Raw genomic sequence first — 13233 nt, forward strand, 5'->3', positions numbered from 1 at the left:
TGTCGGCTGAGGGTCCAGTGGGGAAGCATGGTTATGCATCGAAGTAATATTTGACATTTTATGGGCGTGCATCTTATTTTGAGGCTACTTATCATAAAAATAAAAATAAAAATAAAAATAAAAATAAAAAAATCTTATTTTGAGGCTAAAGAGTTCTACTTAACGCTCCTTTAACAAAAAAAAAAAAAAGAGCTCTATCAACTCACATTTTGCTATTAAAAATTTCATTCTGCAATCAAAATGGTTAATTTTAATCGTTCTATGGACAGAGGAATTTCCTGATCTCTCCTTCAATGTTATTGTTAGACGGCGGGATTTATTGTATCTCATCAGAGAAGTCTTAGGTAATGGTTTCATTGCGTTTGTCTTCGGAGATAATTGAACACTTGAACTACAGTTTTTAAAGTCATATTTGTCTTCTAATAGCCATCCTCGAGTCTACGCTGATTATATCGTCATTCTTTTTGTAGAACTTGTCGAGAAACTTACTCATGCAAAATATCACGTTAATCAAATATGAAAAAAAATCATCCCCGTATTTATAAATGTGTTTTGAACTCAAAACGATGGATTTTTTTTTTGGAAATTGAAATCTACACTCCTTTTTTTCACATCTACACTCTTTTTTTTGTCTTCTAACAAAAAGATTACATACACTTTCAACACTAAAATCCAAAAAAGGGAGTGTAGATGTGAAAAAAGGGAGTGTAGATTTTAATTTCCTTTTTTTTTTATCAACATAATCTTTGGCATGATTGTTTTTTCGACAAAATCTACAGAGTGTATTTCGATCAGGGACAGGGATATTAGTCCAGGAGAGACGGGGGGAGAATCAAAACTGAACCTCTCCAAATTTTCCCCCAAAGCTGAAGAGAGGATGGTCCCAATAAAGTTAAACAAATTAAACTGAGCTATGATATCCTTAAAAAAGCTGTGGGTACATCATTTGGTGTGCACTAAATGCACACAGAATTGTGTGAGATTCATCTTGAGGTTTCACACAAATTATTCATGCCATTCAATTTGTTAAATAGTACTACGAGTACTATATGTTTTTGAGTTTGTGTAGAAACAAAAAAATTCAGTTCATGCAGATATTGGTAGTGACTTTGATTAGTTTTCCTCCTTGAATACGTCGGGACAAAAATTAAATGAATTGATTAAGCTCTTACTGATATCTAAATAAGTTCTTTTTTTTTACAAAAATTAAATGAATTGATTAAGCTCTTACTGATATCTAAATAAGTTCTTTTTTTTTACAAGAGGACTTACAATAATGTTTTAAACAACTTAAAGGCTTCAATAATTAGTGTGAAATCTCCAAATATGTTTCACGTTTGTACATTTTGCACTGTACCCATAACTTCGGTGGGATCCTGCAATGGGTCCCCCACAACGTAGTGTACATTTGGTGTACCCCAAGGTGTCCTAGTAGTTTTATACTCCATTCGTCTCTATTTAATTGTCAACTACAATTTTGCGTGTATTTTCAACGGCTTATATCTTTCGACGTATATTATGTTTTATCTTTTTGAAATCATTGTCTTAGAGAAAGAATTGAGATCTATCAAACAAGATCCATATTACATATATTTAGCAATGTACGTTGAGAGATGTAAGCCATTGAAAATGTACGTAAAATCGTAGTAGACAATTAAATAGGAATAGGAACGGAGGGAGTACCTTGTTCGTTTTGGTATTTGAATTTTGAGTAAAGAGATAAATGAAAATAATGATCGAAAGAAAATTTATTTAAGGACTATTCGTAAAGAAAGAATCCAAAATTCAAAATACCAAAACGAATAGTAATATACTTTCTCCATCCCGATTTGTTTGTCCATTTTTACTATTTGGGACCTCTTACAAAATTGTCTATATATTTCAATTTGTAATATTTTTTTCTATACAATATGGATCTTATTTGATAGATCTTAATTATATTTAAAATATGATGTTTTCGAAATTATGTAAAAACATTATAGATTGTGAGATATGAACAATTTTTTAAAAGGCACATATGTCGAAATTAGACAAACAAACTGAGACGGATCACAGATGTAGTATTGTTTTTTGAAGTCGGCCATTAAAAAAAAAAAGTCGGCCTTTAAAAAAAAAATGTCGGCCTTCATACATGTCTTTTTCATGTTGATATGACCTCCCCATTATAAAAATATACTCCATGGATTATCTACGCGGCCGAACGAACTGTCGGCTCCTTGTGGACCCGCCCTTTTCCCTCCCCCTCTTTGTCAAATCACCGTTTACCAAGACCCGCTATTTACTTCAAACTTTTTACGAATTGAATTTTATTTGCATTGTTGGCAGACTCGGCACCGAAACAAAACACTCGTCCAGAGTTAAAATAAATAAAAGTATATCACACATTTACACAAACACTTGCAGAGTTGCTTTGCATACCCATTTATAATGTGAGTATGATTCAAGTATTTTGCACCCATAATGTGAATGTGTTTAACTGTTTACATGTGTGGGTTGATATATACGTTCGCGTAGTTGTGGATGTGTGATGGTAACTAATAAAGTAGTCGACTAATTGGAAATCCAATTATGCGTAAGTAGATAATATAGCAGAAATCCTATGTGTACCGACCAAAGTGTAGGGAAACCGTATCGACCGCCGCGCGCGGCCGTCTCCGGCCACCGGACGGCCGATCCGAGCCGTCCAAAAATTTTAAAAAAAAAAACCGAGGGGCCCAACGCGGGAATCAACGGCATCCGAGGTGTGTAAGGTGCTTGATCCGAGCACCCTTTTTTCGTGTATATATGTATATTCGCGGAATATACATATATACACGAAAAAAGGGTGCTCGGATCAAGCACCTTACACACCTCGGATGCCGTTGATTCCCGCGTTGGGCCCCTCGGTTTTTTTTTTTAAAATTTTTGGACGGCTCGGATCGGCCGTCCGGTGGCCGGAGACGGCCGCGCGCGGCGGTCGGTACGGTTTCCCTACACTTTGGTCGGTGCAGCTAGCACTACTCATAATATAGCCTATCAATCCAAAATAAGCTCTCCAATAAATTTTGGAATCTGAAAAGATAGATTGGTAAACAAATAATAGGGGAATCATTATATACATTTCACTTCGTTATGCTATACCTCGCCGTGTTGGAGCTTATTTTTTGCATAGAGTTTTTTGTCATTTACATTATGTGTTTATGTCATCGCTGGATGGAAATTTCTGGAGCCGTCCCGGTCGTCCATCCCTACAATCAATGGTCTAATTTTTAAAAAGTATTCTACATGGAAGATACTTGAGCAGATCTGAACCATTTATTTTTTCAATGTACGGTTTAAATTTAAACTGTTTTCTCCGGTTTAAAACTTGAATTGGAGAAGATGCTATCCCATATTAAAAATCACGATACGAGAATTAAAAGTGCGAGCAAAGTATGACAATTTAGCGGATAAAAAAAAAAGTAGGACAATTTAGAGCGCAAGTGATAATGTGTAAATGCCAAGTCAATGAAGTCATAATCCTTAATCGGAAAAGTTGCCGCGTTCGTCCCTACCCAAAACGAGAAACGTAATCCAAAACGACGTCTCGATCTGGCGCGGTAGAGATACTGTAGATCCCAACCCACTGGTCCACTTGCATGAAAAATGGAGTAAACAAGTAAACGTTACAGCTTTTGTCGGAGTTGTTTCCGTAGGATGCCAGAGAGGGAAATACGCAAAACTCGGACTTGCCTTTCATCCATTCCCCCCGTTTCTCTCTCTATCTGCCTCTCTCTCCACCGTCTTTTTCGGATCTATAAGTCCTCTCTCTCTGTCTCTCTCTCTGAATCTAACTTCTCTCCTCCTCCTCACTCCTCCCATCGAGAGCTTCCCCCTGAGCTCTCGATCCACCTTTCTTCTATCTTCCCCCTCACTACAAACACATTCTCGAATCCTTCATTCTCCTCTCTTTCTTTCACATTTCCCCATGTAGTTTTTCTCCCCACCAATCCCCTTGACCCGACACCGTTTCGGGCTAAAACAAATCACAATTTCTACTCGCACAGAGAGAGAGAGAGAGAGAGAGAGAGAGAGAGAGAGAGAGATCACCTTGTTGTGGAAACCAAAAAGAAAGAACAGGGATTAAAACAGGGGCTAATTATTAAGGAATTATTGATTTGTTTGGTGAAAAATCAAAATTTCTAGAGAGTGGTTGTGTGTTCAATGGAGGTAGCGGCGCAGTTGAAGCGGGGGATATCCCGTCAATTCTCGACGGGGTCCTTGCGCCTGAGCGGGAAATTCAGCTTCAAGAGGCAGAACTCGCTCGACCCGCGGCGCAACACGCTCCGGTTCAGCTTCGGGCGCCAGTCGTCGCTTGACCCCATCCGGCGGAGCAGCCCCGCCAACGACGAGCTGTCGGTGCCGGAGAATCTCGACTGCACGATGCAGCTGCTGTTCATGGCGTGTAGGTAAGGGCTGGACGCAATTAAGGGGAGGGGAATGCCACGCGCCACCAAATTTCTAAATCAAAAAGGCTTTGCGCGATAAAAGCAGTCCACCCTCTGGTGCCAAAATGACATAGTGGAATTCATTTTTTAGCAAAAAGCCGAAGATAGCAATGTCATGGCATCGGTTTGGTGTCATTTTAGCACAATTTCAAATCTGGACCATTAAATTAATCTCATTCCATTATTCGATGCAAATTGATTGGTTTGGGTGATGTGGTAAATTTGTCAATTGTAAAATTGGATACCAAATTTGGCACCAAGAATGGCATTGTCAAAAATTTGTCATTCAGTTTGGTGCAAGGGTGGATAGGGTTTTGCCATTCTGGATGCCAAATTTTGCTCTGGCATGGGATTCGGGACATTGGTGGACTTGCTTCGGTGGACAGACAGAAAAGGAGTACAATTTTCTCTCGGGACATTTTGCTTATATAAGAAAATTCTTTGAAATTGGTTTAGAATCAATCATGGATAGTTTTAAGATTTGAAACAATGTCGAGTTCCATTGTTGTAGATCGTTAAATCGTTTATGTTCTATACTTCTATTTTGATGGACTTTTAAACTATGAAAACGAGTATGTTGTTGGTATAACGGATTGTTAGATGTATAACAGCATACTATTATATGAGTATTACGTATGTTAGGTACATTTATGCAGGGGCGACGAGAGGGGAGTGCAGGATTTGCTCGACGACAGCGGCATTGACGTGAATAGCATCGATTTGGATGGGCGCACGGCTCTGCACATTGCGGCTTGCGAAGGGCACGTGGAGGTTGTGAAGCTGTTGCTCACCCGGAAGGCTAATATTGATGCCCGCGATCGGTGGGGCAGTACGGTATGTATGCTCTTCTCGTTTTTTGCTTTGCTGAGTCGAAAGAGTTATACTTTGCAAATGTCCATTGATAATCATGCTTTTAATCCAATGGGAATGGGTTGGACTGGTGGTGAAGCTCTAAGACAAACTCCAGTGAAACGATTGTTGGAGCGGCAGTAGGGAATTGGGTGCATTTGCCGAAATTAACAGTCTCTATTATTTTACTTTTAGTGGTCTTTTTTTTTTAACTTTTTGTCAAACATTTAGTAGCAATCGTTTGTCTCAATGAGAGGAATTGAGGAATTAGAAAAGTATAAAAAAATGAAACGAAATTGACAAAAATCTTATAGGACATCAGTGCTTTAATACTTGTCTAAGGCTCCAAGGCGAGGAGGCAGGGAATGTGATACATTGGCCCTTCTCCCATTTCTAGCTTTCCAGTATTTCCATCTTAATAGGACTTGTGTATTGTTCCCTCCGGTTGCACATTAATGTGGCCTTTATGCAATTAATTCTTTTATTATTATAGGCAGCCGCTGATGCAAAATACTACGGACATGTAGAAGTTTACAATATTCTGAAGGCCCGTGGAGCCAAAATTCCGGTAATTGTGAAACTAACTCATTTTTCTTTGGTTGAAAATCTTTGAAGTTTGCAAATTTTAATGCAAACATGTTTCTCATTCCTAGAAAGTCAGAAAGACACCAATGGTGGTTGCAAATCCTCGAGAAGTTCCAGAGTATGAGCTCAATCCTCTAGAGCTTCAGGTTCGCAAGAGTGATGGTATTACAAAGGTATTTTCTTTATCCTGTTCATTTTAAGTAGCTCAGTACTACTTTGAGACTCATGTCCACGAATATGAAATATCAAGAAGTTTTCCCGGTAGTTCTGTTTTTGTGGAAGAGAAATGTGTTCAAGCTTTATCATGCAGAACCTTTTCCTTTTTCCAAGATGTTCTTTTTCCAGGAAGCATGTTTCTTCTCATAAACCGTTTCTTGCATGTCATGGATCAATTTTTTTTCTTGTCAAATGATTTGAAGATTGTGACTATTTATCCTTCTGCAATATCCTATACTTTAGAAATACTTATGTGTCCATCTAAAGCTCCTAAAAGGTGTTATTGATCATAGTTATTTTGTTGGAAGCTTGAATTGTGTATAGGAACCTCAGACAGTTTATGTTAGGTGACTAGTTCTTATCTCTTATGTGTGTGATTTTGTGAAATGTTCTCTAAGGTGTCATGCATAGTCATTGTTATTTGAGAAGGTGCATTTAGGTTAAAGGATCTTTCAGGCACCTGATAAAGAGCATACATTTGTATATGTCCGCTCTCTCTCTGTGTGCCTGGTTGTGTGTGTTGATGTGTTTGTGTGAAGGTTTTTGTCCTTATTTCCTCTTCTTCGGTTTTCCTTTGTGGATTCTCTAGAGCTAACTGTTTATATGTGGATGGTATCTAAATGTCTTCCACGCCTTATCACAGGGGACATATCAAGTAGCTAAATGGAATGGCACAAAAGTTTCTGTAAAGATACTTGATAAGGACCGTTATGCAGACCCTGAAAGCATGTAAGCGCTTGATAACACAGATGCCTCCTTCCGCACTCTTAGTGTTTAATTTTTGGTTAACCTTATGTATTGTAGTTTATTAAGAAGAACATTAGGCTGTCAAGTTATATTTGTTTTAATGGACGTTCTTGCTAAGAAAGAAGTAGAGTCTGATCACTTCATGTTATCTAAAGACTAAAGAAAGCAGAAAATTCAGACCCATGTCTTTATCTTTTCGGCATCCAATGAATTTTTCTGGTGCTGCTTTTTTCGCAATTGTGCGAGTTGGAAGCAGGTGTATTTCTTCATTTTGTCACTCATATTTAGTGCTTAAATTTCACCTCTTGCTGTTTTAAGTTGATCTCTACGCCTTGCTGGGAATGCGGGATAATTGATGCATAATTGTCTAAGTGCATGTCTCTAACATTACGACTTATTCGCTTCTCTGCAGAAATGCTTTCAAACATGAGTTAACTTTGTTAGAGAAGGTCCGACATCCTAATGTTGTTCAATTCGTTGGAGCTGTTACCCAAAATATACCTATGATGATTGTTTCAGAGTATCATTCTAAAGTAAGCATGTGTGAGTTTTTGTCTGAAATGATTTCTTACTTACTTTAGATTGATTTTCTATGTATGAGGAAGTGCATTGCAGATTCACATTGCTCTCCTTGATGGTGATTTTCAGGGTGACCTAGGGTGCTATCTTCAAAAGAAAGGGCGTCTGTCTCTACCTAAAGCTCTAAGATTTGCTCTTGATATTTCAAGGCATGTGCAAGTTTCCTTGAGTAAATTTTGTACTCCCAATGTTTTTCCCCTGATTCTGCTCAGTTAATAATCAATTTTCTTTCTTCTCTTTTTCTCTGTGCATTTACTGGTGTTTTGCTCCTTTGTTTTTGTCTGTACTTCGCTTACAAACTATTTGATGGTTGTTCCATTTGAACATTTAGTTGTTTGAGTCCCCATCTTGTTACATTGTGCTGTCTTTGCTTGATTTCATGTTCACAGGGGCATGAATTATCTTCAAGGATGTAAACCAGACCCAATTATCCACTGCGATTTAAAGCCTAAGTAAGGCAACTAAATGCAACAGTTGATTCTGATGTGTATATTTGTGAAATCAGAGTTATGCGCTGTTTTTAATATTTGAAACCTTGGTAAGGTGCCAGAAATATTTTGCTGGACTCTGGAGGTCAGTTGAAAGTAGCTGGATTTGGTTTGATAAAATTGTCTAAATTATCATCAGACAAGGCAAAGCTATTGCAGTCAGAAGCTCAGATTGACCGTTCAAGTAAGTTTTTACGCTCGCCATACTTTTTTACCAACATTTTCTGGTTGGTCCTTGCATAATGGTAGTTATCCTACATTGGACAACATCTTGCCATTTGGCATGGAAGTAGCATTCAGCATTGCTACCGAAACTGTCAACTTAAAGTACTCAAATTTGCTTGTGTCATCACATACTTGCAATTGTGTTCTGCTGATCAGTGAAACTGACTGATTGTTGGCAGTCAACTTGTTTTTTTTGGAAAGGAGCATTCTTTGTTCTAGCATAAGTCAATGTTAAGTTTGACTGTTTGAGGCATCAAGTAAGTGAGTGAAAGGCTTTATGGTCTGAATGTGGCAATTGCTGTTTCTTTTTCTTGATGAAAATTTTCTTTTTTAGGAGATTGATACATCCAATTGATTGGCTTGTGATTTTAAATTTCAAGTATGTTGCTTTCATTGGAGTAAAAGTAACACACTCACTTTGATAAATTCCCAATCCCAATAACTAGTTAGATATTATATTCTGGAGGTAAGCTACTCAAGAATTGTATGCATAATAAAACAAGGTATTTTTTCATCGTAAATTTGGCTGAAGAACCTGGGTTTGCAATCGTTGTGCTACTCTTAAGTAGTGTTTAGTTACTGATCTCTTGTTATTGTTCAAGGTCTGTATTTGGCACCTGAGGTTTATAGAGACGAAATATTTGACAGAAGTGTGGATGTGTACTCATTCGGTCTTATTCTTTATGAGGTATGTTCCATTTATTTATTTGTCCTGTCATTCATAAATACGGCGTAGTTTCCAAATACTTATTTTCATATGTATGTAAAGACTGATTGTATTTTATCTTCTCGAAATAAAATCTAATTTCCAGATGTTTGTACTACTTTACTGGTACACTAGCTAAGCTACCTGGACTTGCAGTTTAACTTGACAATTTTTTCCCTTGTAAGAACAAAACTCTGACATTCATTCGACTAATTTAACTATCGACTCTTCTTTAGTTTCCCCTCCTTACATTATTTAAGCACATAGTTCTGTTGAGAACAAAGTGGTTAACTAGTTAACTTACCCAAACAAAAAAAGCCATTTACTAGTTGTTTCTTCCATGGCATTTACCTTCCTATTGGGTTCAGATGGTGGAGGGAGTCCAACCATTTCACCCCAGGTCTGCAGAAGATGCCGCTAAATTGATGTGTTTGGAAGGAAAGAGACCACCATTCAAGACAAAAAGCAAACATTATCCTCCGGATCTGAAAGAGTAAGTCGCTCTCCTGTGAGAAGTTGCGTACTTTGCTGCAGTTTTAAGCTATTATATTTCTGTCTAGTTAATAGCAGTAGAAAGTACACTCCTAGCAACTTTGTTTGACTAGTTTGGAATTATTTTTACTAACCATATATCAAGTTCTTATCCCAAAAGTGAAATTGTACCTGAAAGGATTACTTACGTGGACTTAATAATTGTGGTGTATGGATTCCCTTTGATGCATTAAAAGTTTTGTAACAGACATTTTGTACGGGGAGAAAATCCGCATAGTGTCGTACGTCACCTAACGAGACCAACTCCACGTGCCCTTCGCCGGAACCTTAGCTCTGCAAAAGAAGCCACCGTGAGCGCATCTTTGCCTCTCGTCGGCAATGGCTCTCCGATGCCTAAGTTAGTATCATGTACTGCACAGAAACCCTAGCTGGTAATGCTTATGACAGTAAATCATAGCATACCTTTACCCATAGGTGTTACCTCTTATTTAGAGATTAGGGTTGATCAAAAGTCCAGAGTATTGATCATATGAGATGTTTCAAGTTTGACTATCCAAAAGCTCATCCTGTCTTGGTGGTTAATTTGGCACATTTCCACTGTGGGCAAATGGGACTAGGTCTTCTTCAATGATATGCGGGTGGCTTTTTGTCTCTGCTCTTATTGCAATGAGGTGGTTTGATTACCATCATTGTCTCTTATTCTATTAGATTTCCGTATGCCCACCCAGTTCAAGATGACAATGAATTTTGTGCATGGATATTTCGATTTATGTCTCCCTTTTCCCTCTTATATTTTTGATGTGGGGAATGTCTCAAAGTTGAAATTCAAGTTGTTACCATAAGTTGGTTATGGATTCTTAATCTTCTCCTTTTTCAGTGATGTTATATAGTTTTCCATGGCTTTTGTATTCTCTGGACAGAAGTTAAAAGGAAAAGTCTTTATGGTTTTTGTTTACTTTCCTTCATGCATAGGTTGATTGAAGAATGTTGGGATCCCGAAACTGTCATTAGACCGACTTTCTCGGAGATAATCATTCGGTTGGACAAAATTGTTGCAAACTGCTCCAAACATGGAGGTTGGAAAGACACCTTTAAGCTCCCATGGTATGTTTCTCTTGCTGGGTATCCAAGGGTACAATAAAGTAGACTCTTATTTTTGGGGGGGCTTATTAAGTTGTACACAAAATGAACAGACCTGTAAAGAAGATGCTGACACATTTTTCACATTCTGAAAAAATTCGAAGGCTCTTGATCTGTTTGTAGAACAAGCTTTTGTTACTGTTAATAGCCTTATGCTTAGGTGGTAAAAAAAGGTTCGGATGATAGAAATTGTGGGTTAGCATAGAAGAAAAAATCATCTGCAGAGTTATCTATACCCTTTGATCTCCCCTGCCTTCCACTTGAATAATGTTCCGAAGAATTGTAAGGAAAATCAAACACAGGTGTGAGTGAGTCAAGTATTTGATTACTTGATGACTGGAGACTGGTTGAATATCCAATATGACATGCGATAGTCAAGCCCAGGCAAATAGGATTTTTTATGTCGAAAGCCCCAAGGCTAGCTATCTTATGGCTGGATACACACTCCCTCTCTCTATCCTAGGATAGCATCCGGCCAGCTCTTAATATGGAAACCCTTTGAGCCCATTTTGCTACTGGGCTGATAGTGAAGTGTATAAAACATCCCCTAGGATATGTGGTCTCACCTGACTTAATATTGATGGTGTTAGTAACTTGATCACGTCCCACCGTTTTTTAATTCCCGTTGTATAGGATTCATGTCCAACGGATTGTCAATCCTGGCTGCAAAAATTTCTATACTTGGAAGATGTGGTCTCCTTAGATCTGTAGTCCAGTCCTTTGCTCATATTCACGCAAACAAACAAGCGTCCATTTGGAAGGGGTACTGTCTCATTGTCAAAAGAATGCTCATCGCATTTGCTGAGGCTGCACCATGCCATATACATATAACTCAATCTCAGTTAGAAAGCTTATCACCATCTTTCAGAAACAGATCGTTAAGACATAGGAATCACATGCACTAGTCCGGCTAGAAAAGCCCGGGCCCTCCTGCGAAGCTAGTTGCATTTTTTAAAATATAGTAGTTCTCAAATCCAACCCCAACTAAACCTGTGTCTCTACTGTGGATATGCAGAGGGATTTTCAGAGGTTAAGGAGGGCATAAAGAAAAGCATAAGATGATATTGAAGTGAATAAACTAATTTTTTTTTTCTCCTCAATACTTTTCCTTTCTCGTCTATCAATGATCCAAACACAGCCTTATTGATCAATGAAGATTCCTCCCAGCTTGATGGGAACCCAGGCTGTTGGACTCGATCCTGGGTTCAAGTCCGCAGTCTGCCCTTCTCCCCACACTAATTACTAACCCCTAATGCATTGTTGTGCTTGCCAATTCAAAAAAGACAAAATTAACAGTAACAGCAACAACGGGTTCATGTAGCTAACCTCAATTGATTAAGACTTAAGGCTCGGTGGGTTTGGTAGATTCTTGCGCACTTGCAACGCTAGTTTTAGCTTCTAAAAGTGCGTAAATAAATGTTTGAGTTAGAATTTGTATAGCACAGCTGCTAGCTTCTTCTATACGATTGTAATGATAAATATAAATCAATCTAAAGTTGAAATTGGTCAGTAAAGCTGCAAGAATGGGCTTGATTTGCGAATTCACGGTAGATGCGGGGGTTTGGTTGATGGCAATCATCTACTTTATGATGATAGAAAGCAAAGAGGAACAGAGTGGACTTAACTCGTTGGATAATGTCTATATGCTTTGTTCATATACTCTTCCGACTACAGGAATTAGAAAAATAAAATATATCGATCAAATATGACAAGAAATCTTCTGTGGACAGGAAAAAAGAACCCAAAAAAAAGCTATAAATTTTTTTTTATCCATTATTTTCTGGTTTCGTTTCTTATACCTATCATTTCCATGTTGTGCAGGATATAACAGGAGGTATCTAGTTACTCCAGGTACAGGAAAGAAAAATGATAAGAGTGGGGGCCGCCCCCTTTATATACTCAGAATTATTTGGGAGCTTCAGATTATGTTATTAATGTGAAATTACAAGAAAGGATTTTTTCCTCCAAAAAAAAAAAAAAGTATTTTGGGGGAAAATAATCTGGGCCTGAATGCAATTAGTGTCACGTTTTGTTGTTTGTTTTCTTCCAGGAGCTGGAACAGTTCCTTTCAATGTATAATATGTGAAAGATCTTTTCTTTTAGTGCAATGGTTATTGTTGATGCTTATAAGGAAGACGGTACAAGAAGATGTGAAAGATGGTTTCTTTTGTCTTGGCGGTCATATTTGGTAACCAAGGCCGGTCATGAAATTTTTGAGCCTAAGGCGACCTCTAACATGGGAGGGAGCTTTGGCTACTGGTCTTGTTTGTTTAGTGAAGCCAATTGTCGGTCGTCTACACACTAGTTTAGTGGTGGAGCAGGATTTAATTTCACTAAGGTCAGTTTGGAGTTAATGTTTCATCCTTGTTATACCAAAATACCAATGGACCAAACAAAATAACACATTAATCCGAAAGAGTTTATGCCGGTTGCTTTACACTATTTCAAACTCTGTTATAACTTCTCTGAAATTTTATGCCATAAAAGGTACAACTAGTACATTGCTATAAGACATTTATTTTCGAAAATTTACTTTTATAAGGTATGACCAATAAACACAATTAGATAAGAATTGTTTTCTCGAAGTCGTGCACAATTATTTCCTGAATGTGAATCTGAAAATGTATTAAGTACCCCCTCCTCTTAAACTATAACAGAAATACACTACGAAGAACAAAAGAGTGTATTGAGGGACAATATCGATGACAGGTCAATTGTCATACATAATTTGGGGAAAAAA

At 37.9% G+C, this 13233-nt stretch overlaps 1 protein-coding gene across 3 annotated transcripts; it reads left to right on the forward strand.

Moving 5' to 3' along the window:
* The first annotated feature begins 3578 nt into the window (after nucleotides 1-3578).
* LOC131301423 (integrin-linked protein kinase 1-like) lies at nucleotides 3579-12661 on the forward strand. Of its 3 annotated transcripts, none has more exons than XR_009191278.1 (13): nucleotides 3579-4427; nucleotides 5123-5300; nucleotides 5809-5883; nucleotides 5969-6073; nucleotides 6760-6845; nucleotides 7276-7396; nucleotides 7512-7591; nucleotides 7832-7894; nucleotides 7993-8114; nucleotides 8758-8843; nucleotides 9230-9354; nucleotides 10326-11881; nucleotides 11923-12360. XR_009191278.1 is itself a non-coding variant. In XM_058327719.1 (13 exons), the coding sequence occupies exons 1-13, from the start codon at nucleotides 4183-4185 to the stop codon at nucleotides 12319-12321; spliced, it is 1425 nt and encodes a 474-aa protein (XP_058183702.1). In that variant the 5' UTR covers nucleotides 3579-4182; the 3' UTR covers nucleotides 12322-12661. The 3 variants fall into 3 exon arrangements, 2 of the variants coding, with proteins under 2 accessions (XP_058183702.1, XP_058183701.1); XM_058327719.1 differs by having other exon boundaries at nucleotides 10326-10457; nucleotides 12315-12661; XM_058327718.1 differs by having other exon boundaries at nucleotides 10326-12360.
* Nucleotides 12662-13233: the final 572 nt, after the last annotated feature.

This window comes from Rhododendron vialii, chromosome 9a (assembly GCF_030253575.1).
Source record: "Rhododendron vialii isolate Sample 1 chromosome 9a, ASM3025357v1".
NCBI lineage: Eukaryota > Viridiplantae > Streptophyta > Magnoliopsida > Ericales > Ericaceae > Rhododendron > Rhododendron vialii.

Coding starts and splice junctions, on each gene's coding strand:
- LOC131301423 (XM_058327718.1), top strand. CDS start 4,183: ATGGAGGTAGCGGCGCAGTTGAAGCGGGGGATATCCCGTCAATTCTCG. Junction 5,301..5,808: donor GCGATCGGTGGGGCAGTACG/GTATGTATGCTC, acceptor TTATTATTATAG/GCAGCCGCTGATGCAAAATA. Junction 7,592..7,831: donor TTTGCTCTTGATATTTCAAG/GCATGTGCAAGT, acceptor TCATGTTCACAG/GGGCATGAATTATCTTCAAG.